Here is a 17176-nt window from a genome sequence, read left to right on the forward strand (position 1 = left end):
AGACAGAAACTGGAGAGCAAGAGAAAGCTACAAAAACAGAAAAAGAGGAACCAAGAGGCAGACCCAAGAAGAGTCAGAACACATAGAGACACAAAGACCCAGAAGAAAAGGAAATGAAGACAAGAGAGATGCAGTGAGGTGAAGGCAGAGAGAGATGAGAAACTCAGTAAGAGAGGACCCGGTGAAACCTCGTTGCCATAGATTCCAACTCATAGCGACCCTATAGGACTGAGTAGAACTGCCTAGAGTTTCCAAGGAGCAGCTTGTAGATTTGATTTGCTGACCTTTTGGTTAGCAGCTGAGCTCTTAACTACTGTGCTACCAGGGCTCTGAGAGAGGCACAGAGAGAAGTAGAAGAAAGACAAAGGCCCAGCAACAGAGAGAAAGAATGAGCGGGAAAGAACGAGCTGGAAAGAGCTGAAGCCAGGAAGCGTATGAATGTAGCCCTTTGTATCCCAGCAAAGGAGTGGGCAGGAGCAGGGTTTCGAACTGGTTCATCCCAGTTCAAACCCCTGCTGAGAATTTGCATTTCCAGCACGTTCCTAGGTGATGCTAATACTGCTGGCTAGGGACCAGTTCTGGGTTTCCAGTAGGGCAGTGGTTCTCAAATTTTATTATACATAAGAATCACCTGGGGATCTTGTTAAACTATAGATTCTGATTCAGTATATCTGGGGTAGAAATGCAAATTCTCAGCAGGAGTTTGAACTATTCGAAGCGCTGGGCAGGAGGCATGCCCTTGCTGTGTTTTATTTCTGCTGTGACCCAGAAGTTTCATGTGTCAGGGAGACAGAGTGCAGAGATCGCCAAGTCTCCTGAGCCAGCAGGCCTGTCCTCACCCCACCCCAGCATTTCTGTCCAGATCATGCCCATGGTTAAATTCCACTTCTTCCAGGAAGCCTTCCCTGACTTGTCCTCTCCCTGAACACCGGCCCCCCCAGTCAGTGTATCACGTCTCTCTTGAGGGAGCTGTCCTTATCTTCCATCAACCCCCTATCCTATTTGGAGCTCCTCAAGCAAGGACAGGGACTACAGGATTTCAGTGCTGGCAACCATGTTTTCATTGATTTGAGGATTCATCTTCATTATCCAGTGCCTTCTGTCTGTGAGCCTAAAGGAGAGAGGTAATTAAAATCGATGGTGAGTGAATAAGCAAGTTCAGGAGACCCTCTGCTCCCCAAACCTTAATTCCTCACCTGGTCTGTACTATCCCTGCTGAGGTCTGCCCTGCCTCAACCGTGCCGCCCTCAGGGCCTGGAAGGGGGTCCAGGGAGGGAGCCCTCCCCTTCCGGAGCTCCCCAGGTGCCACGCCATCACAGCCCTGGGGGTGGTCCCATGAGTACCATGCATATCCCCATCTTAGCCAACCAGTTGCCATTGAGTCGACTACAACTCATGGTGACCCGTGTGTCAGAGCAGAACTGCTCCATAGGGTTTTCAATAGCTGATTTTTTGGAAGTAGATTGCCAGGCCTTTCTTCCAAGGCTCCTCTGGGTGGACTTGAACCTCCAGCCTTTCCATTAGCAGCCGAGCATATTAACTGTTTGCACCACCCAGGGGCTCCATCCATCGTTCAGATGAGGAGATGAGGTTCAGGGTGCTCAGGCAGCTGGCTGGAGGGACGCAGGGTTTGAGCAGAGAGCAAGGAGGCCAATGGTGAATCCCAACAGCCTCTTCTGGCCACTAGTGGGCCTGTCCTATGAGGACAGAATCCCCAGCCTCAGCCATATCCGACCCCGGCTCTCAAGGGCCTAGAGGAGCCCAGCCTAGGGTTTGGTGGAAGAGCTGCTCTGTGTGAATGGTGCACTCTCCCCGCAGTGCCCACTCATCCCGTGTCCATGGCAACTGGCCTCAGGCAGCCCCTCCCCCATTAGTCTGTCATCCCTCCCACGGCTGGGGCCACAGGCTGCCTGGCTGGTCCCACTTGAGTGTCCTTCAGGAGCCTGCTGAGGAGGCACCTGTTTGGTGGAATGCCCAGCTCTTTAGGAGGCGGGAGACAGGGCCTTGGGTCTCTTTTTGCCCCTGGCTCTCCACCAGCATACTGACTCCCATCCCAGACCCACTCTTTATACAGTGCTGTTTCCTCTCCAGGGGAGTTTTTCAGGAAAGCAGTCAACAAGTATTTGCCTAGTGTCCATTCGCCGAAGGCCCAGCATTGAGGGATGAGGGAAGGAAGCAGGCGGGAATAAGACATGGCCCCTGCCCTCAGGTGGCTGCAGGTACAGCTGAAGAAGTCAAGTCAGGTGTTTATCAGAAAACAAATGCAGTCCCGCGGATAGAGTCTGACAGGGCCAAGGGAACAGCCCTGGCAGTCAGAGGGAGGACAAGAGAGGCCCACTCTTGACTCATCTCTCCCTGGGACTGGGAGACTTTTCCACATAGGCACATTTTGAATTGGTTCTTGGAGGATGAACTGGATTACCAATTTTTAAAAACTTTATACATTTGATCACTTTTTAAACTTACAAAGCCGTTTCTCTTACCTGATCTTCTTGGTAGCGATTATTGTCTCCGTTAGGCAAATGAGAAGACTGAGGTGCAAAGAAATTGAAAGTATTTGCCCAGGAGCATCTAAGGCAGAGCTTGAACTCAACCCTTGGTGTTGGGAGTGAACTAGAAGTCCTTCTCTCCCATGCTACAGCCCCGAGGGAAACGTGGAAAGGGCAGGTTGGGGAAACAGAGATCAAGCTGGCCTGCCAGAGAGGAGAATTTCTGAGGGAGCGGAGCTGGACCATGCTGGGTGAGGTGGGAAGAGCAAGGATTCTGGCCATCAATAGGCCTGAGTTCAAATCCCAGCTCAGCCTCCAAATGGCCACCAGGCCTCAGCGTATTGTGAAGCAAAGCTTGGGACTCCAAGCCTCCTCAGAGGGGACGAGTCTACCCCTGTGAGGTTGGCCTGGTCGCTGAATGTAGTGTCCTAGAGGCCAACCCTGTGACAGTGGTTTGGGTCTATAAGTTCAGGATGCCCCCCTCAAATAAAATTATTGTTGTTAATCGCCGTCGAGTTGATTCTGGCTCATGGCAACCCCATGTGTGCAGAGTAGAACTGCTCCATAGGATTTTCAAGGCTGTGCCCCTTCAGAAGCAGATGGCCAGGCTTGTCTTCCGAGGCATCTCTGAGTAGGTTTGAACCACCAACCTTTCAGCTAGTAGTTAAGCGCTTAATCATGTGTGCCCCCCAGGGACTCCTCCAAATAAAATAAAATAGCTACCATTAATGAAGCACCTACCAAATTTCATAGATGGGCCCACTGAGCACAGAGAGGGAAAGACACTGACCCAGAGTCACACAGCTGGGAAGTAGCAGAGCCAGGATACAAACCTAAATCTGTCTGACTCAGAGCCAGTACCTCTTCGCCACCCACACTCCCTCCTGCTGCCACCAAAACAGAGTCTGGACTGGGGGTGGCGTCTCAAAGGGATCCCGGACCACAGAGCCAGCCGTGCTTGTGCTTAGGGCAGCCCCACCTGTCCCAGCGGGGGAGCTCTGCATCTCTGCAGCCTGGTGAGCTGGGTAGGACTAATGGGGGACTGTCTCTGCATTCCCAGGGCCTTATCATCTTTCCTTTACATATTAAAAAAAAAAACCTTTTTTTTTGTTTTTAGTATGCAAAATTTTCCACCATCTGCTTTGCCTTGGTGGAATGTTTGCTGAAAATATCTCACTTCCTCTCTAATTCCCATAATTTCTGGAGGATTTGGGAGCCTCCAAGCAGAGCAGTGGCAGCTCACAAGTGCCTTCCAACCTCCCGGGCTGGTGGCTGTCTTTGTGCCAGGCGGTGGGTGTTGTATGGCCCAGAAGTGGCATTTCCCTGTCTCTCAACCAGGGAGGGGCGCCAGGGGTCTGTCCACTGATGGGACAGAGTTGACTCCAGGTAGAGTCTTAGAGTCAGACCTGGAGAGCTGTCCACATCAGCCTCTTTGTTTTTGCAGGAAGCTCTAAGAAATGCAGGGACGTGCCCAAGGTCATAGGGAGAGGGCAGTGGCAGAACAGAGTCTGTGAGAGGCCCCCAAGTCCCAGCCCAGTGCTGTGAGTGCAAGTGGCCAGCATCCAGCCTGTCCCCTGGACCGTCCCAGGGTCCTTCTGAGGTAGTCAGGCAAGACTTTCCAAAAGAGACTTCCCTCCCCTCCATGTACCAAAACTCTGAGTTTCCATGGCGACAGTCAAATTGCAAATCCATCCAAGAGTGAGCCAGGCAAAAAAACTGGCCTATCCCCAGAGAAGTGGGAATGGCTGGCGCCGGGGCTGTCCATGGCGAGTATGAGTGGTGAGCAGAGCGGGCAGCCTTTCTGGGACAGGATGGGAAAATCTCAGGGATGTCAGGTCCCCAAGCAAGAGGTCCAGGAGATCTGGCCATTGTGGAAGGGCCCTAGGTGGAGACCCACCCGCCTCCCTGCTTCATGGCAGAGCCCAGGTGAGTCCATTTGGTGATGCTTCCTTCTTGGAAAGGCTACTGGGATATTCTTCTCCCTGGTGTTTTCCCATCTTCAATCTGAAAAATCAGGCGTGGGCAGAGTACAAGCTCTCATCACCGAGCCATCCCAGACTCATCCTTTGGGGAGTTGAAGGGGAAGGGAAAAAAATCAGCCTTCAGACACACAGAGTGTTTTGTTGTGGATGGAAGATCAAGGGCCAAAAGATTTATGAGCCTAAAAGCTTTGTTAATAGACCTAAAAGATTTACGATCACAGCTGCTGTGCTGGGAGAAAGGTGGCAACAGCAATCAAATGGCAAATTAGCCAAGGTTTAGGTTTTACGGTGACATTTCGGGGGAGGAAGGAGAAAAAGCATCATCCTTTGCCGCCAGAGGAAGCTGGGAATATTTGGGTAAACGGCGTTTGCATTGGGCTGCAGTCCAGGGACACTCTCAGCAACGCCTTCAAAGTGTTTCTATTTCCCACTGGCAATAAGGGCCCAGGCCGGGCACAGACCCCACTGACACCCTTTACTTTGTTTCTTTCGAGTGGAGTTTATTGGAGTGGATTAGAAATGAGACTTGGGCCTGCACTACAAAGACCTCTAAACTGAGGCCTGGTCCCAGCTAGAAATTCCAGACACAACAAGCAAAGATGCCTGACTGAGCCCAGGGAGAGTACGTCTAAGAGCTGTGTTGTCTCGTCAGCTGACCAAGTCCCTGTGCTGGGGCGCCTATGTGAGCTCATTTGTCACCTGAGGTTACTACTCCCTTTTCCATGGCCGTGGCCCTTTGGGGTCTTTAGAAGAAGAAGCCAACTGACTGTAACTTGGAGAGTTGTTTTGTCTTTTAAAATCTGATACAATACAGGAACCATATGGGGACTAGGCAATATGGAACCCTAACCCCATCTCCAGAGTTAAAGTTTTGGATGAGACATACAGCTCACACAAAAACTGCTCTCCCAATGTACCACAGCCCAGCCTTCCTGCAATGTTAGCCCCCTTCCAACCCAACATGGCGACCTTGTGCAATGGATGACAGGGAGGAGGGGGAGAAATGGGATAAGTGAGCTTGCCACCATAACCTCAGTCCTGGGACAGCCCTTCCCTTCATCTCCTTTCTGTGGGAAAGGGTGTGTGTGTCCTTGATATTGGGTGCCCTTTGACACCTGTCCTTTAGCACCAAAGAATCCAGGCGTTAACTCAGCACCTTGAAGCCTCACGTCCCTGTGGGTACCGGAATTACGTAGATTCTCCATATCAACTAGAGTCCCTCGCTCGTGCAAATGGTTAACGCACTCTGCTGCTAACCAAAAAGTCAGAGGTTCGAGTCCACCCAGAGGCACCTGGGAAGAAAGACCAAAAAAATCAGTCATTAAAAGTACTGTGGAGCACAGTTTTACTCTGATGCACATGTGGAGTCAATTCATGGCAACCAGTTTTGCGTATCAGTCATGGAGGAGGGAGATGGAACGTTCCAAGTCAGAAAGAATAAATAGATAATCCCCAAGCATTTCTGTCAGAGAGATGAGGAAACCCACGTGGAGATCAGTCACCAGCTTCTGCTCCGGAATATCCCACTGCTCAGCGCTACCGAGGCCACCATGCCAGCCCCTTCCCCTGCTCCGGGGGAGGAGGAAGCCCAGAATCCTCCCCAATTCCTTTGAAGCTGCCCCAAGAGAGATATGGGAAGCTACTTACTCTGTATGTTAAACAGGAATCCCTGCCTTCTGCCCCCTTACTCCCACTCTCTTTGCCTGGACACCCAAGGGTTGGTGTTTAGTCAGTGGGTGGATAAGTCAAAAACATGGAAATGCTTATAAAGCCCATACCCCTGAGGTCCGGGCTCCACAGATTCGTGATCAAAGAAACCCAGGCCAGGACTGAAAAGCGATTTCAAAATAAGTCCAGTTTTTACTTACATTTCTCGAATGCTGTGAAGGGGGCATATGGACCTCAACTTCTCCCCATCCCGACCCCCTCTTGATTCCACATCACAAACACCGAAGCAAAAGTCTTCCTTGAGGGCAAGGGAGGAAAAGAAACAGCAGAAAAAGGCAGAGCCTTCAGCAATCAAGGAAAAGCTGAGAACATTCTTCTTGTTCTCTTCTGCATCCTCCCCACCTCCCCCACCCCGTGTTGACCAAGCTCATTGATGAAGCCTTGTTGTTGTTGGGTCCTGTTGAGTCAATTCAGACTCATAGCAACCCCATGGGACAGAGTAGAACTGCTGCATAGGGTTTTCTAGGCTGAAATCTTTATAGGACCAGATCACCAGATCTTTCTCCACAGAGTCGCTGGGTGGGTTCAGGAACAGACAACCGTACTAGCCTCATCTGTGGGTATGATTTGGTCCCTGCCCTCAAGGAGCCTCACAATCTAATGGGGGAAAGAGAGAGACACACAAACACTAAAACAGAAAGTGGTTGATGCAACTGTATGCCAGGCTGGCTGAGGGGACAAGAAGGCTTCCTGGAAGAGGAGATATCACAACTGAGCCAGGAGAAGAGAGCAGAGGGAAGCAAGGCAGGGGGAAATTTGGCAGGAGTTACACACCCTCTAGGGAGCTCTGGTGGCATTATGGTTAAGCACTCGGCTGCTAACCAAAAGATGGACAGTTTGAACCTACCCAGCAGCTCCTTGGGAAAAAGGCCTAGTGATCTGCTCCTATAAAGTTTAATACAGCCTAGAAAACCCTACCGGGCAGCTCTATTCTGCCGCATGGAGTCACTATGAGTTAAAATTGCCTCGATGGCACCCAACAACAACAACACATGCTCTTTGGGGTTGGAGGACCCTGGGGAAGGAGACCAGGTTGTGCAAGAGATGAGGCAAAGGAGAGGAGCTTGGACTTGCCCCTGTGGGTTGTGGGGAGCCATTAAAGAGCATTAAGGTAGGATTTGTGTTTTCGCCGAAGCATCCTCTGGCTTTGGGGAGAGGCCTGGGTAGGAATTTGTCAAGGGAGTCCAGATTGGAAATAAACTTGAACTAAGCAAGGGCAGTGACAATGGTGAGAAGGGAACTGATTCAACAACCATTTAGGAGGTGAAGTTCCCAGGACGTGGTGATTGGAGAGATGTGGGGATGAGAGATAAGGAAGAGCCACTTAGTCATGAGACCTCTGTGGAGCACTTACTGTGTGCTGGCCACTCTGTGGTGAAGCACAGGGCCGAGATTCTCTTACAGCTGAAATGGCCAGCCAGCTCCAAACCCCTGGTTGCTTGGATCTGTGAGCTGTGACTCCCTCAGCTGAAGGATGGCACAGGCTGAAGTCATGAGGGCTTTCCAGAAGGTTCTAGATCTGGATGGTGAAATGTGGCATAGGTACTGCCATTTCCCCCTCATGTCCCCATAGCCAATATCCCTAATTGACCAGGTTCTCCTTCCTGCTGAACTTTAATGCAGTCACAGACTTCTTTTCAGCACACTGCTCCAGAAGGGCTTGGTGGATCAAATGAAACCTATTAGCCACCCCTGGTATAGATTGATTCTGCAGCTCCCCCCCATCTCATCTACAGAATGGAGCAGGAAAACCCATGGCATAGGGTAGTTTGGAAGATGGAGTAAGATGATGTATGCCAAGTGCCTAGCACAATTCCTAGCCTGAACAGCTCAACCAACCCTTCCTAACCTTCCTCCGTAACCTGCACTTTCCATTCCCTGAGTATAACCCTTACTGATGGCCTCAGACTTCTATGAACTTCTATTTCTGTTGAGTTATACATCTATGAGAGCTGATTACCTTTGATCCCAAACCTTTTTGTGTAGTTGTACTTCTTATTAGAATTACATAATTTAATTAAATATTGTACACATTGATGAAAAGAGAGAAGTGTTTCATTAAAACTAAAACTTTAAAAACCCTTGATGAAATAAATGGTACGACCACTTTGGAAGACCGTTTGGCAGTTTCTTACAAAGCTTCGTATAGGTTTAGCATTCAATCCAGTAATAGTGCTCCTAGGTGTTTACTCAAGTGAGGTGAAAGCGTATGTCCACATAAAAACCTGCACACAAATGTTTGCAGCAGCCTTATTCCTCATTGCCAAAAATTGGAAGCAACCAAGATGTCCTTCAGTAGGTGACCAGATAAACAAATTATGGTGCATGTAGAAATGGAGTGTCTGTCACTCAGCAATAAAAGAAATGAGCTATCAAGCCATGAAAAGACAAGGAGGCCCCTTAAATGCGTATTGCTAAGTGAAAGAAGCCAATCTGAAAAAAGCTACCTACTGTATGATTCCAACTATCTCATGTTCTGGAAAAGGTAAGACTGTAGAGACAGTGAGAAGAGCAGTGGTTGCCAGGGAAAAGGGGAGGGGTGGATAGGTAGAGCACAGGGCATTTTTAGGGCAGTAAAACGCCTCTGTGTGATACTGTAATCGGGACACATGGCATTAAGCATTTGTCAAAACCCATAGGACTGTACAACACAAAGAGTGAACTCTAATATAAACCAGGGACTTTAGTTAATAGTAGTGTATCAATATTGTTTCCTCAGTTGTAACAAATGTACCAATTAATGCAAACCCAAAACCCAGTCCATTCCGACTCCTAGCGACCCTATAGGACAGAGTAGAACTGCCCCATAGAGTTTCCAAGGAGCATCTGGTGGATTCGAACTGCCGGCCCTTTGGCTAGCAGCCGTACCACTTAACCACTACACCACCAGGGTTTCCCCAATTAATGCAAGGCATTAATAACCAGAGAAACTGCAACAGGGAGGGGCACATATGGGAACTCTGTACTTTCCGTATCATTTTTCTATAAACAAAACTGCTCTCAAAAATAAAGTCTATTTAAAAAAAAAAAAGAAGTCTTGATAGAGGCAACCTGCTTTAAAAAGTCTATTGAATTATAGGTGTGGGCAGGACAACTGTAAAAGACAAGAGGGAGAAATGGAAAAATATAGAAGGATTCTGCACTCCTTTTGCTTTGCAAGTGCCTTCAAGTTGTTGATCCCACTGAAAGGGTCTGAACCTGAACCATATAGATGCAATTTCTACATGAAAAACCATGCGGGCCCAAGCTCAAAGAAACACCCAAGCCCTACATCAAAAGATTGGCAAGTGGATGTACGTTTATGTGTTTAAAATAAAAATAGAGTGTTTAAAATCTGTATATATCCTGGATTATGACTCCCACTTTTGATTACCCAAGCCAGCTCTGGTCCCACTTAAGCCAGAACAGAAGGATTTCTACCAAAGTAAATGTTAGCTGCTCACTAGCTCCCTCCCTCTCCCCTTTCCCACTATTCCTCCCTCCACAGGGACTCTCCCTCCAGCCAGGGGAGACCCCCAGAGAAGTCTGTGCATCTTCACCACGGACCCTGAGGCTGGCATCGTGGTCCAGCTTTTACAAGCCCTTTACCGCATTATGATGACCCATGACAGGTGCAGAGCAGGTATCAGGCCCACTTGACCTGAGGTCACTCAGGCTCAGCCAGGGAGTAAGCTACCCAGCTAAAATCCTGGCCAAGGTGGAGTTGGGCTGGTCCCAGAGGGGCCACCCCCAGACTCACCTCCTACCTCCCTGCTGGAGAATGTCAGAACCTATTAATCCAGAAAGGACCGGGAGGGACCTGCCAGGATCTTGCACCATTCCAGGCTCTATGGGAAACCAGGAAAAGGGCAGGAGGGATTCCTGGCTCTTCGCTCAGCTCAGATCCCGGCTATGTCCAACTCCGTGCACCTTCACTGAATGACCTGGTGAGGCAAAAACTCCTGTCTGGTCTGCCCCATAAGGCCACCAGGTGGATCATATTGTGACAACATCAGCGCACTGGGCCTGGGTCAGGGGTGTTGCTGGGGAGGCCTCGGTGACTCCCTGCCGAGCAAAAGAGGTGCGCCCATGAGAGAGGCTGGAAGTTGGGTCCAGTGCGACCTGACCCAGCAGAGAGGGCGCACTCCTGGCCAACATCTCCATTCGTCACCCCTTCCCTGTGGCAGAATCAGAACCCTCTTGCATGGTGGAAGCTGATTATCAACTTTGGTAAAAGCGCAACTGCTCTGTGCCCTGAGGCTTCCATCTGACAAGGCTTAAAGGCAAAAAGCAATGCTGAGCAGCTGTGCAGCGAGAGAATTCTAATCATAGCTGACCCCACCGGAGCCCCTGTGCATTCCAGCACTTTACAGGGACTCCAACTCATTGACTCTATAGCAACCCTGTGAGGGAGGAGTTACCATTATCCCCATTTTACAGACAAGAAAGCTGAGGCACTTGCCCAAGGTAGTAAGTGAAGGAGCTGGGATTCCAGCCCCAGCAGTCTGGCTCCAGAGCCTGGGCTCTTGTAACCACCCCTGATTCTGCTGGAAGAACTGAACTGGAAGACAGCAGTAGGTTCTCATTCCAGTTCACCCACTGGCTCACAGTGGAGTATTGGCAAGTACTTTCCCATCCAGAGCCATTGTTTCCTATTCCCAAAACAAAAGGGCCAACTGATGTTCTGTGCCCCTTTGTCATGGCAGGAGGGAAGTCTGTCCTGGGGCCCACTATCCAAGATGCCTGCTGGCAGTAGCCAGGGAGGGTGACCTCCTGCCCTGGTGTCTGTGTCTTTTCCAGTGATTTCCAGCGACACTGACAGCGACTCAGATCTCAACTCCTCCAGCCTGGATGACAGACTTCCACCCACTGGGGTCAGGGACCCAAAAGACGACAAACCCTGGGGGGAATCAGGTAAGCGTGGAAAGTAACATGGCTTGTTTTCAGAAGACCCAGGTGCAGAGTGGCTTGGCTGCTCCTTGGTGCCACTCCTCAGTGGGTGTCTTCTTATATACGGAGTTGTTCTAGGTCAGGGAGGAGAAGTGGGCCTGAGGGTGGGACATCTAGGAGTTAAAGTATTAGCACTACTGGAGAGCTGGGCGAAAGCAAGGTTCACCTGTGTATGCAGGGGGTGGGAAGCAAGACAGGAAAGGCTAAGGGACAGCTCCAGCCAGACTTCCCTGGGTCCTCTCCCTGTACACCTGGGGTTCCTCCCCAAGTTTACCTGTGAGAATCTGTCTCATGAATGCTGAGTTACCTGGATTCACTCAACTCTGCCACAGAGCTACATTGGGACCCCAAATACAAAGTAGGTGGTCTCCAAGGTTCCTTCTGAATTTAACATCTCTGAGCTCACTTCTGTGACCCCATCGTATGAAAGAGAGTTAACTGGGGCATTGAGGCTGGAGCAGAGAAGGCCGGGGAACATTGTCCTTCAGTTTTAACACATGATAAGGCACTCAGCTGCTAACCAGATGAGCAGTTCGAACCCACCAGCTATTCCACAGGAGAAAGATGTGGCAATCCGCTTCTGTAAAGATGACAGCCGTAAGAACCCTGTGGGACAGTTCTACACTGTCCTTTATGGTCATTATCAGTCAGGATCAACTCAATAGCCATGCGTTCAGTTTGGTTTTGCTTAAACACATGAAGGGCCTTCCCAGGGAAAAAGACCAGCTTTACTCAAAGTCGCTCCAGGGGGTAGAACTGGGATCTTTGAAAGAAGTTACAAAGAGGTCGATTTTAGTGCCTAAGAAGAAAGAGCTTTATAATAACTGTAGCTGTCCCAAATTGGAATGAAATGCCTTTTTTTTTTGGCGGGGTGGGGGCAGGGGGCTTTCCTGAGGCTGAGTCTGGGTGGCCCCTCACTAGAGCTGGTGTAGAGAGAATTCCCGATGGGGATGGCAGTTTGGGCTAGATTAGAGATGACAAATGCCTGGCACATGTGCTACCATTCCCCACTCTCATGCCCATGGCAGACATTACTAGTTGATCATGATACTCCTTCCCACGGATCCCTGATATGGCCTCAGACTCCTCCCCAGTGCAGCTTTCCTACAGTGCAAGTGGTCAATATCAATAGGTGGAGATGACACAAAAGATGAAAACTGTCCCTGGACTAGGTGATCTCTTAGGCCCCTTAGATTCTACATAGGGAAAATGTAAAGGAACTTTACCTGCCAGCCTTGATGTTCAGGGCAGGTTTCACCTTCCTCCCCACCCCCCGTCATAGCTTCTGGCCCCTACACCAACTTTCAGCAATGACCAAATGGGCACAGGATACAGGAGAAGACCGGATTCGGTATCACAAGCCTACATTTGCCCTCTCGGCCAGGCAAGGAACTAACAGCCCTGTCTGAGTGAAGAGTAGTTAGTAAATGCAGCAATTAATCCCTATCTCGTTGGGTTAACTGAACTACATACTCTTCATACACACTCCACGAAAGCAAGAAAAATAATTCCCAATTGTCATGTTAGTGACTTGATTTAGCACTTAGCGAACTAACCTGAGGTCCCCCATTTTTTGCCTTTATATATCTTGGACCAATCAGCAGTGGCCAGAAAAGGGTAAGGTCAGGTTAGAACATGACAGCTGTGTGGATAGGGGGATGGGGGTGGCAGTCCCCACGTTAGGGGACTGCTGGGCAGACACCCACTACATCCCATGGACACCCACTACATCACATATGGGAAGTTATTTTAGATCAGCTCCTTGCTGAGCTGAGCTAATCCCTGTTTCAGCCACAGGTCCAAAGGACCAGCACTGAACCATTCCAGCCCACGTATGGTCTCTTGCAGGTGGCAGCATGGAATCCCCCAGGATGAGGCCAGCGCACCCACCCAGCCACCTCTCTGGGAGCCAGAGCAGCCTGGCCAGTGAGACTGGGGCAGGCCCTGTAGACCCGCAGGGGGGCACCCCACCCCAGCCTGACCCAAAGGGCACAGGTGAGTACCAAGGGGTTCCTTGTAAACCCACCTCCTTGCCCTTGTCTGCTGCTCCTCCCCTACATCCCTTCTTTCTCACTCAGTCATCGAAAACTAGGGAGTGGGAGGTGACATTTTCAATTCTCCATGTTCACCAAGCACTGGGCCAGGTGCTGGGGGAACAGCCTGCCTGCCTGCCTGCGATGAGCTCGGAGGAATCCAAAATAACCATAATGGTAACCGTCTGTCTTAGTTATCTAGTGCTGCTATAACAGAAATACCACAAGTGAATGGTTTTAACAACCAGAAATTTATTCTCTCACAGCCTAGGAGGGTAGAAGTCCAAATTCAGGGTGCCAGCTCCAGGGGAAGGCTTTCTCTCTCTGTTGGCTCTGGAGGAAGGTCCTTGTCATCAATCTTCCCATGGGCCTAGGAGCTTCTCAGCACAGGGACCCCGGGTCCAAAGCACATGCTCCACTCCTGGCTCTTCTTGCTTGGTAGTATGAGGTCCCTCTCCTCTCCGCTCGATTCTCTTTTATATCTCAAGAGACTGATTCAAGATACAGCCTAATCCTGTAGATTGAGTCCTGCCTCATTAACATAACTGCCTCTAATCATGCCTCATTAACATCGTAGAGGTTAAGATTTACAACACATAGGTAATTACATCAGATCACAAAATGGAGGCCAACCACACAATACTGGGAATCATGGCCTAGCCAAGTTGACACACATTTTAGGGGGGAGGGGGCACAATTCAATCCATGAGGCCGTCCCAATCCATTCTCCATAATTATAAATAACAGTTACTAAAAAAAAAAAAAATTTTTTTTTTTTTTTTTTACCATCCTGGGCTGTCTAAGACATATGTTTCAAAGCATTTCCCCATCCTGGTGATAATCATAGTAACTCCAGTTTCAAGAGCACCTACTAAGTGCGAGGCAGTCAAGCCTTCGCAAGCCCAGTCACGTGTCCAACCTGTGCTGGGTGCGGTGGGGGACAGTCCTTGTCCTCAAGAAACTTACCACATTGTTGAGGAAGCTGAATCAACCCACCAGAGCCTGGCCATGTATAAACCTGACTCATATCATAAGAGAGAGAACCTGGGACCACTGGATACTGCACCAAACCCTAGCCTGCCCTGGGCCTCATTCTTTTGGCAGACTATATGAGAGGATTATTGCCCCCAGTTGATAGGTGTGGAAACTGAGGCACAGAGAGGATAAAGGCTAGAATCCGAGGCTCCCACCTAGCCCTGATCAGCCTGCAGTCATCATGTGATGGGGTCTTCACACACTCAAGCCTGAGAAGATTGTATGAATGCAGGCTTGGCCCCCAGAAAGCCCTAGCTGGACTGGCATCTCTCTGCCCAGAGGGTCAGCTGGCAGCATGCATGTATGAGTCGCCTGGCAGCTGATCCAGAGCTGCAGGGTGAAGAGCCTGCCTTCCAGGGGTGGCTGTGCATCCCTGCAGGCAGCTACTGTCTGCACAGCTGCACCCAGAGAACCACGTGGAGAACACACACACTCAACTGCACTCAAGGGTTCCCGAAAAAAACACCTGCGGTTTGGTCGCAGGGCATCCTGGGAGAGAGAAGCATTATCCCTGGGCGTGGGCTTGGGGTGGACCCTCTCCCCTCCCTCTTACCTCATAAGGTCCTGCGCAGAGGACAAGTTCGGAATCAGGCAGGCCTGAGTTCTAGTCCCATCCCTGCCAATGTGACCCTTGGGCAAATAAGTTGAACCATATGAATTTGCATTTTTGTAGGTCAAAAAACGGTCAAATATCGGCAGTTTGATATGGTTCAACCTCATATTTGATCTGTCTGCTCCCAGTGCTGTTACTGGTAACATGGGGACGACATCATCCCCCTCATGTGGTTGTGGGGAAAGTAAAATCCAGCATCCCTGTGGAGAGCCCACCCTTAGCAGGCCCTCAGGAAATATCCAGTAAAAAACAGGCCAGGTGCGGGGCACACAGAAGAAATCCCATGGCTTAAGAAACAACTTGAAAAGGATTGGCCTAAAGGGAAATGTTATATTCCCATGTCTCTTTGCTCCTTCTGGCATCCTTAGATCACCCGTGTTGATTACGCCAGGCGAGCAAACTGAAGCTCAGAGAGGTAGGCGGCTTGCCTGTCATCACATAGCAAAGCTGCACAGTGCTGGACCTAGACCTTGGCTTCCCCATCCAGGGCGCCAGCCCCAGCCCTCCATGGCTAGTTTCAGTGAGGAAAGCAGCCTTAGTGCAGGGGCTGCTCCGGTGAGGAGTCTACCATCCCTGCCATGGCTGCCATTTCATTCCCAAAGGTTAAGCTGACCACTGAGGAGAGAGATCTGCCAAGAGGCCAGCGTGGCAGCAGCTCTCCACTCACTGTACAATGGCCTTTCTTCTCTCTCCCCTAAAGGCAAAAGACACACCAGGGCGAGTCCCCGCTGCTGATGTGGCCTGCAGCAGTCCCCTCAGACTGCCCTGGGCAGAGGCATGTTTGGGGCACTCAGCAGACTTCCCTGTGGAAGATTTTGAGAGAGAGAGAGAAAGTTGGAGCCAGACCCTCGCAGCCTTCGCAGCTCCTTCCCATCCAGTCCTGGCTCCCTCTGCTGCCTGCCCTATTGGTGGTGACCTCTGACTCAACAAGCCAGTGTTTGGGGGCTGTGTCTGCTTCCGCCTACCCAGTGCCTTTCTCTCCCGGGGAGCCCTTCTCTACCACCACTTCCACCATTACCCCCTGACCTTTATTTATTGTCCCTCACCTACCACCACCTCCAGCCCACCCCTGTGTTTGTTTAAAGCTTGCTCATGTCCTGGGTTGGGGCTGGAAGGTCCTTCGGGCCCATCTTGGGGGCCTTCCCATGTGCACTGCAGTTTAAGAGGGGGAGCCAGGTGTGGGCTTTCTCCATGTACGTATTAATGGTAGTAAAAAAAAAATAGCCCTGACCAGTTATCTTTCAGAGCTGAGCTTGGGCCCAAGAGGCAAGTGTTGGAGCCAAGAGTAGGTGGGATGAGAGATTTGCCCACCCTTCCCTTCTTCATCTCTGGCAGGCAGGAGCAGGGTCATCACTTCCAGTGGGGACGACCCAGGGACTGCTGTTGAAACCTGGCTCTTTACAAGGTTTCTTTCAGTTCCTCCCTCCATTGGCCTCCCTGGCTTTGATCAGCTTCTCTTCAGCTGGTGGAGCTGGGAACCATTCCAATGAGTACCGTGAATTCACCCATTGAAGAGCAGCCTTCGGCTGAGTCCCCAGCCAGGGCACGTGGTTCCCCTAAGCTGCAAATTCACTTCTCTTCAGTAGGTTCAGGTTGGCATGAGGGATACTTAATTCAAAGTGCTGGCAAATGCTTCTGGAAAACCCTTCCCTGAAGAGAGAACATGTGTTTGTGTGTGTGCTGGTGTCTACACCCTTCCGTCCTTAGTGCCCCCTGACACACACCTCATGTGCCTAGTTCTAGAAGGGCCACCTTCTCTCCCAGGCCCTCAGGTCCCCACCATTAGCTTTTTTGCCTTTGCGGCTGGCAGATGGTAAAAAAAAAAACTATTTCCCCATGACATGTTATGCTTCAGAATTAAAACAATAAAGACTAAAATTTGCATTGAGCCAGTGTGTTGATCAAAGGACAACAGTCGCCTGTGTTTCTGAGATTCATCAATAGAAAAATGGACGAGGGGAGTGTGGTGCATTGATTTGCTGGGACACTTCCTAAGGTACAGTGAAAGGAATGAGCTAAATCTGTGTGTGCTCATAGAGTTCGCAAACCTAATACTGAATGGAAACCTCAAGGCCATCTATGTAATAAAGAAAAAATAAAAATAAATTTAAGTCTACATACAAATAAAATGAGTAATACAAACTTATATGTACATATATAAAAACATTTTTTTGATGGACATGAACTTTTGATTAAATATGGTGGACTGAACACATTCATATCTCCTCTGCTTGTGAAAACCTCACTAAAATGACGTAAGTGAATATGGTATAAACCAGAAAGACAGAACAGGAGAGGAGATGGCAACAGACCAGAAATGTCTGAGAAACCTCAGAAGATGGAAAAGTATAACTTGTTTAGTATGAG

General features: G+C 49.8%; 1 protein-coding gene across 1 annotated transcript in view; it reads left to right on the forward strand.

Annotated features, from left to right (window-relative positions):
* RPH3AL (rabphilin 3A like (without C2 domains)) overlaps nucleotides 1-16698 on the forward strand; it is a 145618-nt gene extending 128920 nt beyond the window's left edge. The window contains 4 exon segments of the mRNA XM_010596480.3: nucleotides 10979-11092; nucleotides 12977-13092; nucleotides 13094-13123; nucleotides 15510-16698. Coding sequence (XP_010594782.1) covers nucleotides 10979-11092; nucleotides 12977-13092; nucleotides 13094-13123; nucleotides 15510-15731 — 482 coding nt within the window. The 3' untranslated portion in view covers nucleotides 15732-16698.
* The last annotated feature ends 478 nt before the right edge of the window (nucleotides 16699-17176 follow it).

Source organism: Loxodonta africana, chromosome 18, assembly GCF_030014295.1.
Source record: "Loxodonta africana isolate mLoxAfr1 chromosome 18, mLoxAfr1.hap2, whole genome shotgun sequence".
NCBI lineage: Eukaryota > Metazoa > Chordata > Mammalia > Proboscidea > Elephantidae > Loxodonta > Loxodonta africana.